This window comes from Labrus bergylta, chromosome 22 (genome assembly GCF_963930695.1).
Source record: "Labrus bergylta chromosome 22, fLabBer1.1, whole genome shotgun sequence".
Classification (NCBI taxonomy): domain Eukaryota; kingdom Metazoa; phylum Chordata; class Actinopteri; order Labriformes; family Labridae; genus Labrus; species Labrus bergylta.
Window position 1 is genome coordinate 6,426,790 of NC_089216.1, and position 19,264 is coordinate 6,446,053.

Genomic DNA, 19,264 nt, shown 5'->3' on the forward strand with positions numbered 1-19,264 from the left:
ATGACCAGCATTGTAACCACACAGCCATTTGAACTAGTGTCGATAGATTTTCTCCACTCCAATGTGCAGGAGGCTACGAGTATATATTAGTGATTGTTGATCACTTCACTAGTTTTGCACAGGTTTATCCAACAACCCCCAAGTCTGCCAAAACAGTCGCTGACCGAATATTCAACGAAGATTAAACATGTATAGATGGGCTGGCTGAAAGCTGCTGCCTGATTGTGCTTCAGCAGACAGTTTTTAGTTTCAGTAGGACATCTAGGGTCTAGATGTAGTAACAACAGGACTTCTTGAGGGGTGGTGCTGTTCTCTCTCTTCTCAATTTTTTTTAAAGGTCTTACATCAAAACACATAAAGTCCAGGAACTAACCTCCTCTGGGGGCCGCTTCCCAAACTCATTTCCCGGTGACATCACATCAACCGAGGGGACCTTTTTGGATTTAATTTCATATGTTTGCGTCTTCAATTTCTTGTAGTGTCTCCACGATAATCTTCTAAATATAGGTTTCATTCTCAGTATGTTTCCTTGTCTCACCTATGAAAATCCTGCGTTACATTTTCATTATCATCATCTGTGTGTACACTGTAAATACAGAGATGTTTAACTAAACTTAAAGTAGTTTGAATTGCAATGAATCTAAACATAAAGGGGTCCAGAAAGGTTGAACTAACCTAAGCTGTTTTGTTACATGTTGGGTAACTCTAATGAGAATGACAGTGCTTCACTGTCCTAGACTTTTGTTGTTTTTCTTACCAGATGTGATGTTTTTTCTGGCGTTGCAGACTGTAAATTGTTTATTTTTTCAGGAAAGATTTTTGTCTGATTTTGCATTTCTTTTTGAGAATCAAGTTACTACTTCTGATCGAAGCATAAAAAAGGTTAAATCATTATTGTTATTTCAAGAAGTTCCAGACTCAGTAGACTCTGTTGCTCATTGAGTTAGTACACCAAGACAAACGTGAATTACCACTTAACTCACATAAACACACACTTACAGAGAATCTTTATTAAGAGGATATTTGCATTTGGTCTTGTACAAAACAATGGAAGAAACAGTATGATCATGATGGATAACAAAGAGGTGTAAAAAGCGCTTTACTGTGCTGAAGAAGAAACAGATACTTCAGTTGAATAGTTGTTGTTGCATGCTGGGACAACATTTTGAAAATTAAGTTAAAGCGGCATGAACAGATATGATATGAAACATAAGATTAAACACTCCCTCATATCTCAAATCAACAGAAAGAAATGTCCAAATTCTGTATATGCAACTTTTTAAACATTATTTAGCAGATACCAAATTCAGCCTGACTAAATATCTCATTAAGTAATAATGCCTTCCTTAAAATAGTGAAGTTAAACTCCCTCTTGGTTTGTTGTTCTCGGCTCTGTGTTTACAATGATGTTGGATGGGGCTTCATGCAGTTTGTTTACTTTTTTCTCAGAGGTTCAAACATGTTTCACATTTCTTTCATGTGAATCACTCCCTGTCAGCTAGTCCAGGGAAGAGAGATGGCCCCGCCCACTCTGGGACGCTCTATGTTGAGGTGCAATGGTGGCATAGAATTGAAGAAGAACCAATGGACTTTCCAAACTGAAGAAAATACTTTGTTTGGAAAAAGTTAAGAACTGTATTAACTTTGGTCTGCTGCTATCTGAATCATGATCAGTCGTGGAAATGGCTGCACTTGGTCTAAACAATGATGGAGGGGAGGTGAAGAAGAGATTTGATATGCTGGTGGCAATGTGACATTGGATGGAGATCTACTTTAAAAGTAAAGATTTTACGCTTTTAAAGGGAGGTCTCTGTAAATCAGATTGCCCCTCGGGGGGACTGAATGAGGGTGTTGAACTTGCAATAAGAAATTGCACTTTTAAAAATGGCTTTATGTGTTTGTCTCTCTCGCTTGTAAGTAAAACTATCACTACTGTTGACATAAAAAAAATGCTGATGCGGCTACAAGAGTTGTTAACATACAGTGTTGTATTAATTGAATGTTATTGGCCTATATAAGGGTTTAAGTGTAAGTGTGATTAAAGACGCTGAACTTCAGTGATGCTCAGGGCTCGATGGTGACGGACGCCGTGCCGTGGACCTGTGTGAGATTGGGACAATCCAGAGTTGCGATCACCCTGCTGCTGCCGGCCCTCTGCGGGGTGAAAAACTCCACCCAGACCAGGGAGGAGCCTGCTGGGATCAGACTGAAAACCAGCAGGAGGGGTTAGAGTTAGACGCAAGAGGGACTGGTGTGATTATTGATCATATATTTAAGACAGCAAAAGAAATGAAGAATCAAAAAGTCTTAACAATTAACAGTTAGGTGCAAAATATAACGTTCCATGAGTCATGCTGCACAGAGAAAACAACGAACAGGAATGCACAATAAATCCTGGACTTTTTTTGAAGAGTTAGTTAGTAATATTTATGTGCACAGTTACCGTATTTTCCGCACTATAAGGCGCACCGGATTATAAGGCGCACCTTCAATGAATGGCCTATTTTAGAACTGTTTTCATATATAGGGCGCACCGGATTATAAGGCGCATAGAATAGAACGTGTTTACAACTGAACAAGGCTGGGAGATATTGTGAATATATAAATATAAATACGTATAAAACGTAACGTGTAAAACTACAAAAACAAAAGTACATAAGACGATTTCCCCAAATAATAAATTATTTCTTTGACGTTTCTCTTAACTCTCAAAACGTAGTTTTATACGTAGTGCATTCACAATAACTCAACGTTGTTCAAACGTTAATGTGCATATTCACAATATCTCCCAGCCTTGTTCAGTTGTAAACACGTAAAAGAAACACAGTCTGATACCGCTAATTCAAACGTTAGTGCATAACTCAACATTGTTCAGTTACGTATAACACGTAAAGCTCACTTTTTCAGTTCATTCCCCGTCCACGAATCCCTCGAATTCTTCTTCTTCAGTGTCCGAATTGAACAGTTGGGCGAGTACGGCATCCAACATGCCTGGCTCGCTCTCGTCATTATCCGAGTCAGTGTCGCTGAGCGCCGTGTACAACCAGTATGGATCAACCAATTAACCAATTGATCCATATATAAGGTGCTCCGGATTATAAGGCGCACTGTTGTTTTTTGAGAAAATTAAAGGCTTTTAAGTGCGCCTTATAGTGCGGAAAATACGGTAGTTATAACTGTTTACCAAAGAATCAGACTTTTCTTCCTTAAATCACATGTGCAAGGTTTGTTTTGAAGAAAAAGTACAAGCTTGAATTTTGTACAACAAAAAGGTCATGTTTCATAACTTACACACTGTTAGCCTGATGAAGGTCTAGTACCAATAAATGTTTGTTTGCAAGTTAGACAGTGTGCGGGAGTTTACCTTTACGTTTTTGAGGGACATACTGCTCTCATACACGCCTGTCTTAAGAAGTGGATGCGCAAAGGTTTTCCTATTATAACTTACACACTTAAAAACTTGCTTTTTTGAGGGTAATGAATTTATTACACAGTCATTGTGAAGGTTGTTGTGGACCCCAGGAAGAAGAGCTGCACCAATATTGCGGCTAATGGAGATCCTTCTAAACTAAACTAAATGTCAGTACAATAATGGTATGCTCTACTGTGGAGTTTCAAGTCAAAACAATCGACTAACTTAATGAGAGTTTTGGGCTTCACATCATGCATACAGATAAACAGCTTTTATGTGAAAATTGTCCACTGTGTGTACATTTTTTTTTTTTTACCCGTGGAATAATTGGTGATTGACTGGAGATTTATTTATAGCCTATGTACAAAACTCCTAAGATTTTCATGGTGAGCTGTCACTGTGAACACAAACAGCTGACTCCTCCTCTTCGAGATACATTTCCGAGGCAGTGTGTGCGAGTGTGTGAACACTGCAGGTAAAAGTCAGGAAAACATCACTACTAGTGAGCCGGTGGGAGTGATGTCATGTATATCCTGTGACTGATGCACAACCGGTTTATATATATGTATGTATGTAATAAATCTTGTTAAGGTCTGTGGAAACCTCTAATTACAAAGAGTATTGACATGAAGGAAAAAAGGTCATGAATGTGTCAGACTCTGTTGTCTCTCCGGTTTCCTGTTTTTGTTTGAAATATATCACACAAAGAATAGACAGTTTTGACTATTCTCAGACAAGTAAAAGACAAACTTGACCTGTTTCTTCTGTGCTGAACTCACCTGTAATACTTCTGCTTGGGCAGCATGAGCCCGGGTCCTTCCATACGAATGTAGACGTTCTCCAGGTTCATGGTGAAGGGGTTTGTAAACTCCACAGTCGCAGTCATCTCTTCACTCACTCTTCCCCTCTCAGACACCTGAAGAACAGAAATAAATAACACACACAAAAACTGGACTATCAGTTCAGATAAAGTTGGTCTATTTAGGAAAAAAAGCGTTGCCTATGGCTTTTAGGAACAAATGAAATTGACTGATTCTAATTTGAATCTAAAGCGTGATATCTGACCGTGACGGTGAGCTTGGGATTGTGCAGAGGGACGACTTTCATGGCGCTGACGATCTGACCGGTCTCCTTGACCTTCCCTGTAGCGATGAAGTTGAGGTTGGCCTGCTCCACCAGGTGCTTCATGTAATGCTTTGACTCCACCACCACCAGCTCCTTCACACCTGGAGGACACAGATAAACAACCCTGTTCCGTCTGCATTCACTTTATTTACATTTGGCTTTCTTGTTGTTAGTGATGACTGAATGTGAAAGCACCCTGTTTCACTTCCAAGTTTTAAAAAATGACAGCTTGGTCAGATGACCAAAGCGTCTTAATCTAGCACCTTAGGAACTTTTGTGTTGTTTTTTTATGTAAACTTCCCTCTAGTTAACTGTGTCGATGTGGCTTTGAAGGAAACATGGTGTGATGTGGGTGAACATGAGTTTGGGGGGCTTATCAGGGGCGATAGGTGGATGGAAATTAAATTGCTCCTAGTCATAATTTTTGTTTCAGATATTCACATTGGAATTATTTTTTCCAGATATCCATAATGTGATTTTAAATATCTAAAATACATTGTGACTAGTACTGCATGTCATTTAGCATTTTCACTAAGTCAAATATACAATTTTAAATATCTGAAGTTAGAATTATGATTAGAAATAGATTCATTTCTTGCCATCCAAAACCATGTTGTGTCATATGCGGCATATGCCACGGCACATGAGTGGACCAGACTGGCATATGCCACTCATATGCCATTCATGTGCCGCAGCATATGCCACTCATATGCGGCATATGCCACGGCACATGAGTGGACCAGATATATGGCATATGCCACTCATGTGCTGCGGCATATGCCACTCATGTGCAGCGGCATATGCCACTCATGTTCCGCGGCATATGCCACTCATATGCGGCATATGCCACGGCACATGAGTGGACCAGATATATGGCATATGCCACTCGTGTGGTGCGGAATATTCCTCTCCTATGCGGCATATGCCACTCATGTCTGGTCCACTCATGTTCCACGGCATATGCCACTCATGTGCCGTGGCACATCCCATCATCAGGACCTGAATTCATCCAAACATCAGGTTTTGAGGTCAACCTAACTCGAAGTTTCATATTCTAACTTGACCACGGAGCCAAAATGATGCTTGAAAGGATCCTAGTGGGTCATCTTTTAAGCTAAGGGTGAAAGATCAGGTTGTCATCATTAGTTTAGAAATAAATGGTTAGAATTCAAACTCACTCTCGTTCGGGCCGAGTTTCACGGTGGGATTCATGAACAGGAACTCTGTGGCCGTGACTCCGGTGTAATACACCACGCTCCCACTGATGTAGGTGTTCACGATGTGGTGCTGGTCGCTGTGGTTTATGAACTCCAGGCTCAGCTCAAAGTCGTCACCAATGTTGACTTCCAGACTGGGCAGGACCAGGTCCACGTCAGCTGGAGGAGGATCAGACTTCTCCCGTTTGCAGCCATATTCCTCGGCTTTCTCCAGGACGGTCCGCTCCTCTGTACTGCCTGGATTGGATGATTGGAACATATATTAATGTGTGTTCAAACATTTACATGTGTTCAAAGTCCATACCCCAAAAACCTTTTCAAATCTAGTGGCCACATTGGGGAGCATGGCTGACCCTGTGGTACCAGAACCCTGAAAGAGCGCCCGATTTAGCCACAGAGTTCTCTAGGTATCCAACATTAGAGACAAATTTACTAGAGACAAATTTCACTGACTCGGACATCACATAAAACCCAAAAGCTAACATGTTTATCTGCTATAATGTTTTACTTTTTCCATTTCAGTTATTAAAGTGTATCCATGTTAAATGTATACCAGCACATATTTGTATTCTTCCAATGTTTAAGTAGCGATGGACGACTATTCTCAAACTTTTAGTCATCACAATTTCTGTCTGATTTAAAATACATGCTTTCAGTGTTGCACAAAGTCTCTGACCTTCAGGAAACTTGTACTGATCGGTGATGTCACGGCGGGTCATGTTTCCTGGAGCTTTAGTCAACACCAAGCGCCCCACATGGGTCCGGTTCACTTTGACCGGCTCCATAGTTCCTTCTCTGTTGCGGGAATAAAACACGACATCGCTGTTGACCTGTGGGGAGGAAAGGATCATAAATACACTCCAAAAACCCTGGAATGAACCTGAATACCGTTTGTACGATAGATGTCGTTTAAAGACTCACCTCAGCAAACACAAAGGCTGCATCAAATGGGTAGCATGTATGTCCATGTTTGATGGCCATAACTGATGCAGGACCACATCTGTACATCCCTTTAAGAATCATGGAGATGAAGATTCAATATGAAAATGCAAGTTGTCCACAACATTTCAATATTTGTTCATCATATGTATCTTGCTTTTATCATCTGACTGCCTCTATCTGGTCAATAATGACAAAGTTCATAATTTTGGGGTATCCTTAATGGTGCTTTAGCGTGTTGTGTCCTTGAAAACACAAAATAATGTTGATGTCTGGGGGTATTTACAGTTTTGCTTTCATTTTCCTCCATAATTCCCACCTTCTCAAGTTCCTACGTCATTTTTTATTCCGCTAGTTAGCACAGCACTAATATAGCACCTGAGTATCTATCAGGACAGCTAGCTTGTTTGCTTGCTAACTCTTTCATTTTCCTGCCCGACATAACTCTGATGTCCACCCCTTCATGATGAAAATGAAAATCAGTTCAGCTTAATGTGTCATTAAACAAGAACACTTAGCATTTAAGGGTTACTAGCCACTGGGAATGCTAATCTGTATCTATAGCAAGTCCTAGACATTGCCATGGCATTTTATGGTATTTGAAAAACATTGTAAAAAACCTATTATCTTAAAGCAAGCAGTTGTTTCTTCAAAAGGACATTTACCATCGCTGGTCTCCTGTGGTGTCGCATCCACAACCTGCCAGCCTCCGAAGCCGGATGGGAGATCTGGTCTGGACATGAAGCACTCATTCCAGCAGTGATAGTTCCTGACATGACAAATTGACATTAATTAACCCTGTTGACAAAGTTACAGTTTTAAAGGTCTGTTTTATGATAAACTTAGCTGCCAAAGCCTTGACAGTGGATATGAACTTCAAAGCTTGAGTAGTACTAAAGTAAAAACATGTTGAATTTGTTGAACTCTTACATCTTGATCCTCAATATTGAAAACAACAAGGGGTCATTGAAATTAAAATGGTTTCTCTAAAAAAATTAATATTTACGTCAGATGGGATTTTTTGTTTTGGTTTGAAGATGGAGCTTATTGGCAGGTTGGGGGCACACATGTATACAAACTTACATAAAACCCCAATGACAAGAGAATACAAATACAACAAATATTAACCAAACAACAACATCAACTGTACATTAATCATTCATCCGCTGTGGAGAATGAAAATTCTTAATTATTTCAATAGCTGAGTGCTGATTATGGTTGATAAACACAAAGTCACAAAGATGTACTGCTGTGTTAGTTACAAACTAGAATCTGACCAACTATTATCTTTTCAGCTCAGATTAAAAATGTTTCATCAACTGAAAAGACAACGGGTGGTAATAATCTGAAGATATCTGATAACACATTTGTAACTGTAACATCAGTGGTTCCCAAAGTGTGGGTCGTGAGCCACCAAGAGTGGGGTCAAGAGATGCCTTCCAAAAAATGAACACAGCTGTGTTTAAGCTTGTATCCTAGCAGACATTGGGATAAAATCTGAGCTTCCCGACCTGAGTGTGACATCAGAGAAAGACGGCCGTCATGAAAACATGGTGAATGCTACGAAGAAGGTGCGGTACCAGATAGAGTCTCTGGTGCGGTTGCGGTCGATTCTGCCGCTCTCCTCCAGGATGATGTCAGTTTTCAGGTTTCCATCGTTGTCATGAGCAGAGAAGTAGTTGGTGACGACCCTCGATGGGATGCCCAGGCAGCGCAGGACTGGAAGGACAAAGAATTACAGAAATTAAAAATTCAGTATCAACTGACCTAGTCTTATCTCCTAAAGTCTAGGAATCAAAAGAGCTGGGAAGACCCAAAGTACTTTCGCCCAAAGTAAGTTAATTTAGAGTTTTTAAAAACTGATTTCAAAGCGATTTGGTAACAAGGAACGTGTTTTATTCAGTAAAGGTCTCACAGGTGTTGAAGACGGCGGCGTAGACCCAGCACTGAGCGTAGCAGACGGGCATCTTGCTTTTTAGGTAGTTGATCAGGATGTCTGTGCTGCCAGTCCAGGAAGTGGGCGCCACTCCATAGGTGTAGTCACCACTCCAGTTCCCCACCAGCACGCCTTCGTCATCACGAGAGTTCAGCTGAGGAGCAGATTTTAGACATTTGTTTTTCCCATGTAGTATACACTCATTTATTCACATTTTAGAAGGGCCACATTTGAATTATACTCTCCCTATTTTGGACCTGCTGTTGAGGAACTTCGATGTGTTTGCCATCCCTCCCTCCCGAGTGAAAGCGCTGGACTGAGATCATCAAGGGCCTAAATGGGCCCTTGAGACACTGTGTGAATAGCTTTGCAATATAGATGAAAATCTTCAATACGTATCATAGTGGGGATCTTTTATTTAAGTCAGTTAAACCCTCAGATGTTTACTTCTCGTCTCAGTTTTCTCTTTGAATTGTCTATTCTGTTATTATTTTATACTTCACTGCATTTTAAAAACCATCCTTCCATCCATCCTCAGTATGGCTTATCCCATTCAAGGTCAAAGGGGGCTTGAGCTGATCCCAGCAGTTATTGGGCAATAGGCGGGGTAATGTTGTATTTTTATTTATATTTTTACAAATAACCACTTATCAGTACCTTCACTGTCAGGACTGAGACACTAAATAAAAGCTGGTGCAACAATTTATGTGCAAACCCATGAAAAGAAAACAGTAGGCCAACAGCCTCATTATAATTATTATATATTATTATATTTTACCGTACAATAATGCACAATGCAACTTAAATGCACTTCTTATGTATCAATTGTCATGTGTTTTTGATACTGTGCATAGAAGATACTCACCATAGCAGAGGCCTTTCTGGTCACCTTGACGGGGTCTCCTCTGTTGGTGATGGGCATCTCAGAGCGGTCCATGATGTACAGACAGGCATCCAGAACTCCATAGTTAAACTAAGGAACAACAAATATATGGGTATTAATATAAACATTATCTAAAATATTTAGTAGTCCCTCATCGTTGTTTTCTACGACCTGTCCATAGTTCCAGTTCCTCTCTGCGATGTCGTCGTATGCACCGTGATAGATGATCCCCATCTCGTTTATCACACACTCCTGCCTCTCTGTCTCATCGTCCAGAAACACAGCGTCCTCTGAGGACAGGAAAAACACGTCACACAGACGATAACATAACATGAACAAACACAACACGATCCAGCTCCCTGGAGAGAATCCTAGAACAGACCTGCCACCCATGGGTTGAAGAGGATGTAGAGGTTTCGGGAGTCATCTCGTCTCGTTCTTCGGATGCCAAAGGGCGTCATCACGGCCACGTACATTTGGTACTTTCCCACAATGCAGTTTGCCGCGGGGGTGACGCCGATGGTGACCGTGTTGCCAGAGGTGTTTTTTATGCGACCTTCCCAGGAGGTCAGACGCTCCTTGTTGGGGAAGACTGGAATGTAGGTGCCCTTGCTGTACTGAGGGCTGGTGCCTGAGTGAACGGGGAGGACAAGATGCAGATGATTTGATCCAGAATTAGCAGAACCCACAACATCAGGATGTAAAATCTCACTTTGAAGCTCGTTAAGACGGCAGATTGCTTGTCTCACCGATAGTGAACTCCACGGCGAACTTGTCCTTCACAGCATTGTAGGGACGGTTGAAGGTGATGGTCACCTGGAACTCCTGTCCTCGACGCACGATGAGATCGATGGAGTTGAAGAAGTCGGTGTGGTGTTGCTTCTTGTTGCTCTCCTCTGGCTTCCTTATCATGTCCACTTCCGAGATATCAAGAAATTCTGAATAAAGGTCAACAAAACCAAAGAGAGAGAGAGAGAGAGAGAGAGAGAGAGAGAGAGAGAGAGAGAGAAAGAGAGAAAGAGAGAGAGAAAGAGAGAAAGAGAGAAAGAGAGAGAGAGAGAGCAAGAGAGAGAGAGAGAGAGAGAAAGAAAGAGAGAGAGAGAGAAAGAAAGAGAGAGAGAAAGAGAGAGAGAGAGAGAGAGAGAGAGAGACAATATTTGGAATGAATCAGAGTTATAAATCATGTACAGAAAATTATCTTTTAAATTTTAGATATAACTCTTAAGTTTGTTTCCTGCAGCTAGAGGACGGTGTAGCAAAAGTTTCAGAAACCAGAGAGGACAGCAATGAAACAAAATGAGATTTATTTTTATAGTTTGCTGGGAGAAGTCCTTTAAAACAAATGATATGGAGTGCATTTCAGTCCCTAGTGGCATAAGTGAGTATTACACCAGCAAACATAGTTAATAATAAACAATCTAACCAATAAAAAAAGCTCTTTCACAAGCAAAATTCAATTTTAGAACACTGAATTTGTGAAAATGTGCATTTCTTCTTTGACCCATTCTTTTCTCTCTCTCTCTCTTTTTATTTTTATTTTTATTTTATTTTACCTTTGGGCATAAACAGACACTTATCAGATGCTTTCCATAAAATCCTTTCACACATTGTCAACATCAAAGTTATATATTGAGACCTGTAATGAAATCCCAACAGATGTTTGTAAAAATTGAAATGAAGTTAAGTTGGGGAATAATCCAGAAGTGCAGACATATACTCCCCGGATGCATCAACTTAATTTCCCAACAGTCATTGTGTTATCTTGTTGTTGTCTGTTTTTTATTATCTTGATGTCGTCCTCTGAGGAACCATAAAAATCCCCATGAAAGTCACCACGCTCTTAAATTCCTGTCATATGATATCTTTTCCTGTGCAGCATTTTGGCATCAATACCGAACAGAGTGAATCAACTAACAGCAGGAAGTGAGAGGACTTTATCCTGATTGGACGTCGTTCATGCGTCAAACATGTTAGATAAATAAAAACCTCCTGGAAGCTGTGTCACCGCTGTGGAAAATACTTTATCTTCAAGACACACTCTCATATCAGCTTTCTGTCTTTCAATTCAGCCTTTTTAAGGAATTATTATTTACTTTCTTAATTTCTCAGAGCTGAAAGTGTCAATGTGTATCCACTTCAACTTCACAAAGTTAGTGTACTTTTCTCTTTTTTTCACAGTCGGGTCTTAATTTGACTAGTTTTACTGTAAATTTAGACATACAGGGAATGGAGTTCTTCCTTTATTTCTACTGTTTATAAACCAGCTTAGAGATTCATGGTGCATGCCACCAGCTGGACAGGAGGGGAATTACAGAAATGGATGATGGGGAAGTCGGGCACAAAGGTAAAACAAATGGCTATATTATGTACAACCTGTACCTTAAACCATATCATTCCCACATTTTACATCATTAGAAATAAGTTAAGAAAACTTTCCACATATTCAAATTAAAATACTTTTTTTTGTGTCTGTGTGTGATTTGTTGACAGTGTGCTCACCAGTCAGAGGTGGAAATCCTCTCGGTCCTGGCAAACCAAAGGGCTCAAATTCAGGAATGTTTGTTGAGTCAAAGTTGGAGCTGGCGATGGGATCTGTAGAGCGTCCGCGGTTGGTCACTTTGGGAGGGGGTCCGGAGGGAGTAGGGGGGGCAGAGGAGGGGGTCACAGTGGCTCCTTGACTGGACATGGTGGTGATCGCTCAGGACAAGTGATCCGACACTGGACCGCAAGAGGAGAGATGATGGAAAACAAATACTAGTCACTCTTTATGATTTTTTTACAGTGAACGTCATACTTAATAAGTGTTTTTTTGTACGATTAGTGAAAGCTGCATTCGCGTCATGCTTGGTTAATTCCTGCATAGTGGGAGAGCTGATTCTAAACTCATCTGCTCGACATCTGCTTAAAAAACAGAGACACCCCAGGATGTGTGTGTGTGTGTGTGTGTGTGTGTGTGTGTGTGTGTGTGTGTGTGTGTGTGTGTGTGTGTGTGATTGCGAGTCCTTGTCCCTTTTATTAAGGAAGAAAAGATGGTTGAATTGGAAAAGCCGTTAAAGCAAAGCAAGAGAAAATAATAAGTGGCTGGTTAGTGTTGAAACACACATGGAAGTGGTTTGTGTGTGTGTGTGTGTGTGTGTGTGTGTGTGTGTGTGTGTGTGTAGTTTACAGTCACTCCTCTTCCTGTAAGTTGCTGGTAAAGGAAGATACTTATAGAGTTTGATGATTTATTTTCATTTTAAAAATATTGTGTTTGTTTTTGTGGTCAAAGAGAGTGAGAAAGAGAGTGAGAGAGAGAAAGAGAGAGAGAGACACACACACACACACACACACACACACACACACATGAAACATAAAGGGCCGTTTAAAGAGTATGTAATGGAGTTTCAACTTCAGTATAATTCAGTCGCTGGTTTGTGAGGGAAACCACAGCGAGTCTCTCAGTTATAAATTGTAGTGAAAACATTTTATTTTAAAAGTCATGAAAAAAAACAATCCAGCTTTGAAAATGTGACATCAGATCATCTTTTTTTAATTTCAATGTCCATTTCAAGTACTACCTTATTATGTGTTACCAGTGTCTCACGGGACCTTTTCGGACTTGTAAACAGAAATAGAAAGTATTTGAGAGCTTCTTTTGTACGATGTCGTTCATTGTTTGTACACATTACTTTTTTAAGTTTTCTTTTCTTCTCTCTTTTTTAATTTTTTTTTAATTTTACATGTCCGAAATGAACTTCAAGCCTCGGACTTCAAACTTATATTGAATGCATTCAAACTGAAACATTGGTAATGTTGCTTTTAAAAATGGGACGAGTAAGGAGTTCTGATGGGAATATTTGCAGTAGAGGAAGAAAAGTCAAATCACCATCAGTAACAAAAGTTACTTCTGCAGGAGACATATCGTCCTTTTTTTTTTTTTTTTACTGGTTATGGACAAAATGTTAAGGTTTAAAGCCAATATTTTCAATGTGTTGGTCTCTTTATGGATTCATTTTATTTTGGACTTAGGATGTCTGAAGGAAACTGACATTTTCTGTCATCAATCAATTGATCAACAAGTTGAGAAGAAAAATGATTGATGATGAAAATAATCATTTGTGCAGCCCTAAGAGTGATAATGTAATAAAACCATATTGTAGAAATAGCCCTGATCTTGATTATGGTACGTGTTGTGTACTGATATTTAGAGTTGGCTCCAACAACTTATTTCCATTCATGGTGAACCAATTTATTCAAAATATCTTGAAAATGTTGTAGAGGTGTAAACTTGGTCATAGGTGTGAAGTCAACAAAGACGCTCACTGTGCTCAGAATGAATCACTGAAGTCATTAAAAACATCATGAGACAGATTTAAATGACATCACCCGCTCAGATCACATGGGGGTCTAACCAAAAACCTGCCTCCATCAGGAGCTGGTTCTGAAGATGATGTCAGTATGAGGTAAGTCTGATTTAACCTTTAAATACACAAATGCTGTTTTGACAGGATGCTATAGCAGCAGCAGCAGCAGCAGCACAGTCAAGCCTTTGGTACAAAGACCTGGCTGAGAATAAGTTTCACTGTTACATAATGTGGGCGTGTGTCGTTTCAGGAGAGAAGAGCGAGGCGACGTTTTGCTTCATGAGTCATCATTTAAAAACAGAGAAAGCTCTGTTCTACCTTCAGAGGGACGCGCTCACCTTCTGCAAATTGACCCGTGTGGAGACTCACAGACGGCAGTACAGCGGGGGGGAAGAATAATAACAACTTCTCCACCACCTGTCAGGAGGAAATACTGAAGCCTATGCTTACTTTACTCCACTGTATCTATACTACAGAAAGTTACTAGATACTTTACTGTACACAAGTTCCAATAGGCGGATTATTTTACTTATCGAGTCCAACCTGAGTGTTATAAATAGTAACTTCCCCTTTAATTCAAGCCCAGAAAATACAAGTTAATTCATACGTAAAGGAAACCTAAATGAGCCTTGAAGATGAAATCATTTTCAGGACATCCCAGATATTTGGTGCATCCACTCTGGCCATTCATTTTTTTTTAAAAGTGCCTAAACTTAACACAGAATGATAATACTGAAACACTACAGAGACATCGTTACAGACAATGACAACCTCATGAGGTGGATATTTGTTACAGTGCTTCCCCTGCTGATCTTAAATCATGAAAATCACCAAAATTTAGAGAAAATAGTTTCCAGCTAACAACAGAGATTACTGACATTGTTAGCTTCGACTAAGATTACCCCCGGCTGACAAAAGACAGATGTTGTTGTTTTTTATTTTACACGATAATTTAAGTGAAACCGGATTGTTTTGGGAGGCTTATTGGTTACGGTGTCTGATTAGTGCTTTGACTTTCTGGCTTACTTCGTGACACCCAACATACCACATTTTAGACGGTATGAGAAGCCGGTACTGGAATCAGTTTAACAACAAGTCTACTTTTCAGATCAACGATTTCACATTGAAAATCGACATTTTTCATTGGGTTTGCAACTGTGTTAGTTTGAGACGCATTTCAAAAGGTTCTGTTGATTGATCTAAAATATGAACGTTAAATTTGATACAGCAGATCTTTTTTTCTCCCTGATTAATTATTCCGAGATCTATCTGAATTGGACTAATGCTAAGTTAAAACTATCTTCCCCATGTCTATAATCATATAAAATGCTATTAAATAAGCTAATCTTGTGCAGTGTGAGTGTTTCTCTTCCTTTTCCTCAAGTTAATTTAAATGTGTATTTTTTACAGTTTGACTGATGCTCAGTCGGACTGGAGTGCAGATATTTTACTATTAAAACTGTACATTCATATTCTACCTCAGTAAAGTAACAAAGGACTTCTTGTTGGACCTTAAATTTAACGGTTCTAGATGAGAAGAGCTTTTTAATGATTAAGGATAAGATGTAACGTGTGTTCATCTGTCATGAAGCAGCAGCTAAAAGTTTGAGATTGATATGAGTACTAGTTATTGTAGTTTAAGATAATGTAGTGCACTGGTGCATTCTGGGATGCAGTATACACTTTTCCTCGTGTGAGACACTGGTGATGTATGCTCACACATTTTTAACACAAGTTTGGGAAATGCTGACACGTGAGAAGCCAAGCAGAAGTGAGCCGGAGTGGGAGGGACGGGCACAGCATAAAACTCCTGCAAAGACTTCTACCAGAAAAACACAAAGCAGAGCCTGTTTTCAAACCTACATTTCTACAGCATCAAATATTTTGTTTTAACTATTCAAGGAATAACCTTTTCTTTCACTTCTTCTTTTTTTTTTTTTTCACTTTTTAAATACAGAAATCTAACTCTGGACTAAGTATTGCATGTTTAATATCCTTACTGAGACAGAAATATGCATTTGTGAAGTTTTTACATATAGCCTATACAGAGGGAAACCGACTTTAATCGACTTAGACTTTTGTCATTAAGCTAAATATATAATTCAGGTAATAAACCTTTGAATATAAACTCCTCTGTCACTGTTTCTATAGTGCTACAGGTAGAAATGTTACAAAGTCAGACCAACAAATGTAAATCAATAAAGAAACATAATAATTGCATTAAAAGTGAAATAATCACATACTGTATAAAATAGATAGTTAGAGTCACTCAGAGTTGTTTCAACAAAATGTTGTCTTAAGATTGCACAACAACAGCAGATCTTGTTAAATTACTGTCAGATGTATCGTTTATTTGCAACTTCACATCTGGAAGAAATAATCAAAGTTATGAAGCTGCAGAGGAGTTACAGTGAGAAAGAACTATTGCGCCACAGTAGAGCTGTTAATAAGAATGCTAACTTTGAATCTATGAGAAAGAAAGAGAGTGAGCTTAAATGCAGAGTGGATGTACCTGAGAAGAAGGTGGAGACGCTGCTGTTGCTCGGAGTCAATCTGCTGCTGCTGCTGCTGCCGCTGCTCCGTCTTGAAGGACTTCTGCTTCTGCTTATATACCCAACAGGGCAGAGAAAGAGCTACCATGTGTGTGTGTGTGTGTGTGTGTGTGTGTGTGTGTGTGTGTGTGCATGAGTGTGTGTCAGAATCTTGCAGGGTGAAAGTGTTGTGTAAGTGGTCAGTCTTAGGATCTGGATGAGGAATCTACCGTCTCTGTACAACCACAGCTGGATGGAGCTTCATTCAGATGGAGTGACAAACTTTGGAAGCTGTCAGACGGGGCACGCTTTAATTTACAGTACATGCAGGTTAAAAGGAAATACATCTTTTTTATGTTTCTTTCTAGCTTTTTGGTTTATCTCACTTTACACAGACAGTCATGATCCTGTATCGAGTACATGTGTACATGTCCTGCAAAACTTACAAAATGATCATCAGCCTACAGGGAAAAAAAGTGATGTAGTGCTATATAACAGACTTTGAGGAATGGACATATAGCCTCTTGGTTTTTAAAAGTGAAGTTGAAGAGCCTTAAATGTGCATTCTTTCTAATGACCAGCAGGGGGAGACTCCACTGGTTACAAAAAATGAGCCTGTTTGTGTAGAAGTCTACAAAGAAATGAACCTCTATGTCTCAGCTGATTAATGATGCAGTTAACATTTTTCCTAATGCTCTTACATCCAACATGAGAGCATAGCTTCATAAATTAATCACAACTCCAAATTAGAGTGACACAGATGATAGTGTAGGGTGTGTTTTTAGGGCTTGGTGAGAGGCGATGACAAGTTGCTACCATGATTCCTTCAAACCAGGATGGAGACGTAGCAGTGAGTGTCTGATCAGAAAATAGTCACTTGTGGTTATAAGAAATAAACATGTCCATGCTCAAACTTGATATGATTTGATACTTCAAACATTAGCAGAGGGTTAGGGAATGTTTTCAAAATGAGCGCATCATGACTTTCTGCAGGAATTAAACTGCACACAGGTAGTGTACTGATTTCTTCACCCTGGTTGGCCATCGGCCATCAGCCACCACTAACGTAATTTTATCTTGATGTTAGTTTTGCTATTTGCAAATTTTGGGTTGGCCAACATTCACAGGTGTGGTAAGTGTAAGAGGAAATAACTTACTTTTAATGGTGGTATGGTTTTGTGTTTGTTTTATCTCTTATTTTTACACAGGTGGGATTTTGGGGGTTTGGCCTCTGTCTCTAAATTAAGATCATGTTTTGTCAGTGAAACCACGCTGAATGTTGAAACAGCTTCACCAAAGCTCCACGTTGGTAATTCCTGGCTAGTTATTTACCATTAAGAGTTATACTAATAAGCACTTGTTTGTTGGATCCATGCCCAGATTGTGATGAACGACAGCACCAAAGCAAGCCTGCATGGAGCTAATTCGCAGCCAAAATTGGCTGAGCTTGAATGGCCCACTCATGGAAACATTACTCTATAACTCCATGGCACCTCTAATGGCACCCCCACAGGGTACTTTTATAGAAGCTTGCCAAATGGCTAGATTTTGGGGTTGTTGGCTCACACTTGGGTTTCTTGTTGCCAGAAAACAACCAAATGTGCCCACAGTGAGTCAAAACCTCATTTCGTTACTCTATACTTGTATATGTGTAATGACAATAAAGTTGAATCTCATCTCATCTCATCTCAAAATGAGCTCCAATCTGGCTGTAGGTGTTAAACTACTAAATCTACCTCTCTTCATTTTAGATGCTTTGTCACTGTCAACATTACTTTTACCAGTACTATTCTGCAATCACCAAGTATATGAAAACACTCATGCTTAACCCACACAAAATCAATCAACTTTTATTTGTACAGCGTCAACTCATAACAAGTGTTATCTCGAGACACTTTACAAAAGAGCAGGTAAAAAGACCTTACTCATTGCTATATTATAAAGACCTGTCCTTTCCACCATGAGCACTTTAGCAAAGCAGCAAAAGTTATAGTGGTAAGAAAAAACTGCCTTATTAAAAGGCAGAAATCTTCGGCCGGATCCCCGGCTCATGATGAAACAGCCTTCACAGGCCTAGACTGCGCCGGGCTTGGAAAGGGATAGGGGGAGAGATGGGATAAAATGCAGGAAGAGGGATAGGAAACAAGGGGGTGGGATGTTGGCAAGGGGTTAAGGGGGTTGTTGAAAAAGGAGTGAATCAAGCTGCGTCAATTGAGGTCGAGAAATGACAACAATGAACAAGTTCCCAAACTGCAGTTCCTTGTGTGGCCACTATTGGGCTGGCTCCAAAAGTGAGTTGACCCCCATTAGGTCACATAATATGCCCAACATTAAAGCAAAATTAAACATGTTGACATAGAGGTCTAAATTCCTGTCATGTTTACTACTTAGGGGAGACATTTTTAAGTATATAATCCAATTCAGTTATGCACTATGGACAAATGCGGTGAAAGTTGACAAAGCCACCATTGCTGTGGTGGCGTCTCCCTTTATCAGCTGCGGGTTTGAATGTGAGCTGTCCTAAAAAGGGAACATTTCTCTCTACTTTTAAAATTACTTTCTATGGAAAATCTTTAAAACTATGTAAAGGACTTGAGGAAGAACTTGGAGATTTCTCAGCTGACAGTCGTGACAACCATCAGCTTTTTCCATCACCAAAAAGACATAAGTATTCAAAATCCCCTTAAATTTCTGGCAGATTATCCGCCAAGCTATAGACGTCAGTCCCTGCACCAGTTTTAAGATTGCATGTTTTGCTCCAGGTACTTTCTTCATCCACTCTGTTTGGAGTCTACATCTGAACAGTCGGCTTGGGGGTCTGTTTGGAAGGTTAGAGCACTACTACTCTAAAATAAAATGGGAAATTAGCCAAATGGTT

The 19,264-nt window shown here is 39.8% G+C and overlaps 1 protein-coding gene across 1 annotated transcript; it reads right to left on the bottom strand.

Annotated features, from left to right (window-relative positions):
• Positions 1 to 990: 990 nt before the first annotated feature.
• Positions 991 to 16,529, bottom strand: f13a1b (coagulation factor XIII, A1 polypeptide b). The gene is made up of 15 exons (XM_020640293.3): positions 16,368 to 16,529; positions 12,012 to 12,230; positions 10,262 to 10,450; positions 9,895 to 10,143; positions 9,684 to 9,802; positions 9,495 to 9,602; positions 8,609 to 8,783; positions 8,274 to 8,412; positions 7,359 to 7,462; positions 6,676 to 6,764; positions 6,431 to 6,584; positions 5,716 to 5,991; positions 4,478 to 4,638; positions 4,192 to 4,328; positions 991 to 2,206 (listed from the first exon to the last, which is right to left on the bottom strand). The coding sequence occupies exons 2-15, from the start codon at positions 12,196 to 12,198 to the stop codon at positions 2,065 to 2,067; spliced, it is 2,229 nt and encodes a 742-aa protein (XP_020495949.1). The 5' UTR covers positions 12,199 to 12,230; positions 16,368 to 16,529; the 3' UTR covers positions 991 to 2,064.
• Positions 16,530 to 19,264: the final 2,735 nt, after the last annotated feature.

What these genes read in the sequence shown, in the direction of transcription:
- f13a1b (XM_020640293.3), bottom strand. Translation starts at nt 12,198, where the DNA reads ATGTCCAGTCAAGGAGCCACTGTGACCCCCTCCTCTGCCCCCCCTACT. An exon ending in ACCACAGGAGACCAGCGATG is followed by an intron (nt 6,765 to 7,358) that starts GTAAATGTCCTT and finishes TGATTCTTAAAG; the next exon opens with GGATGTACAGATGTGGTCCT. An exon ending in CCCAAGCAGAAGTATTACAG is followed by an intron (nt 2,207 to 4,191) that starts GTGAGTTCAGCA and finishes GCTGGTTTTCAG; the next exon opens with TCTGATCCCAGCAGGCTCCT.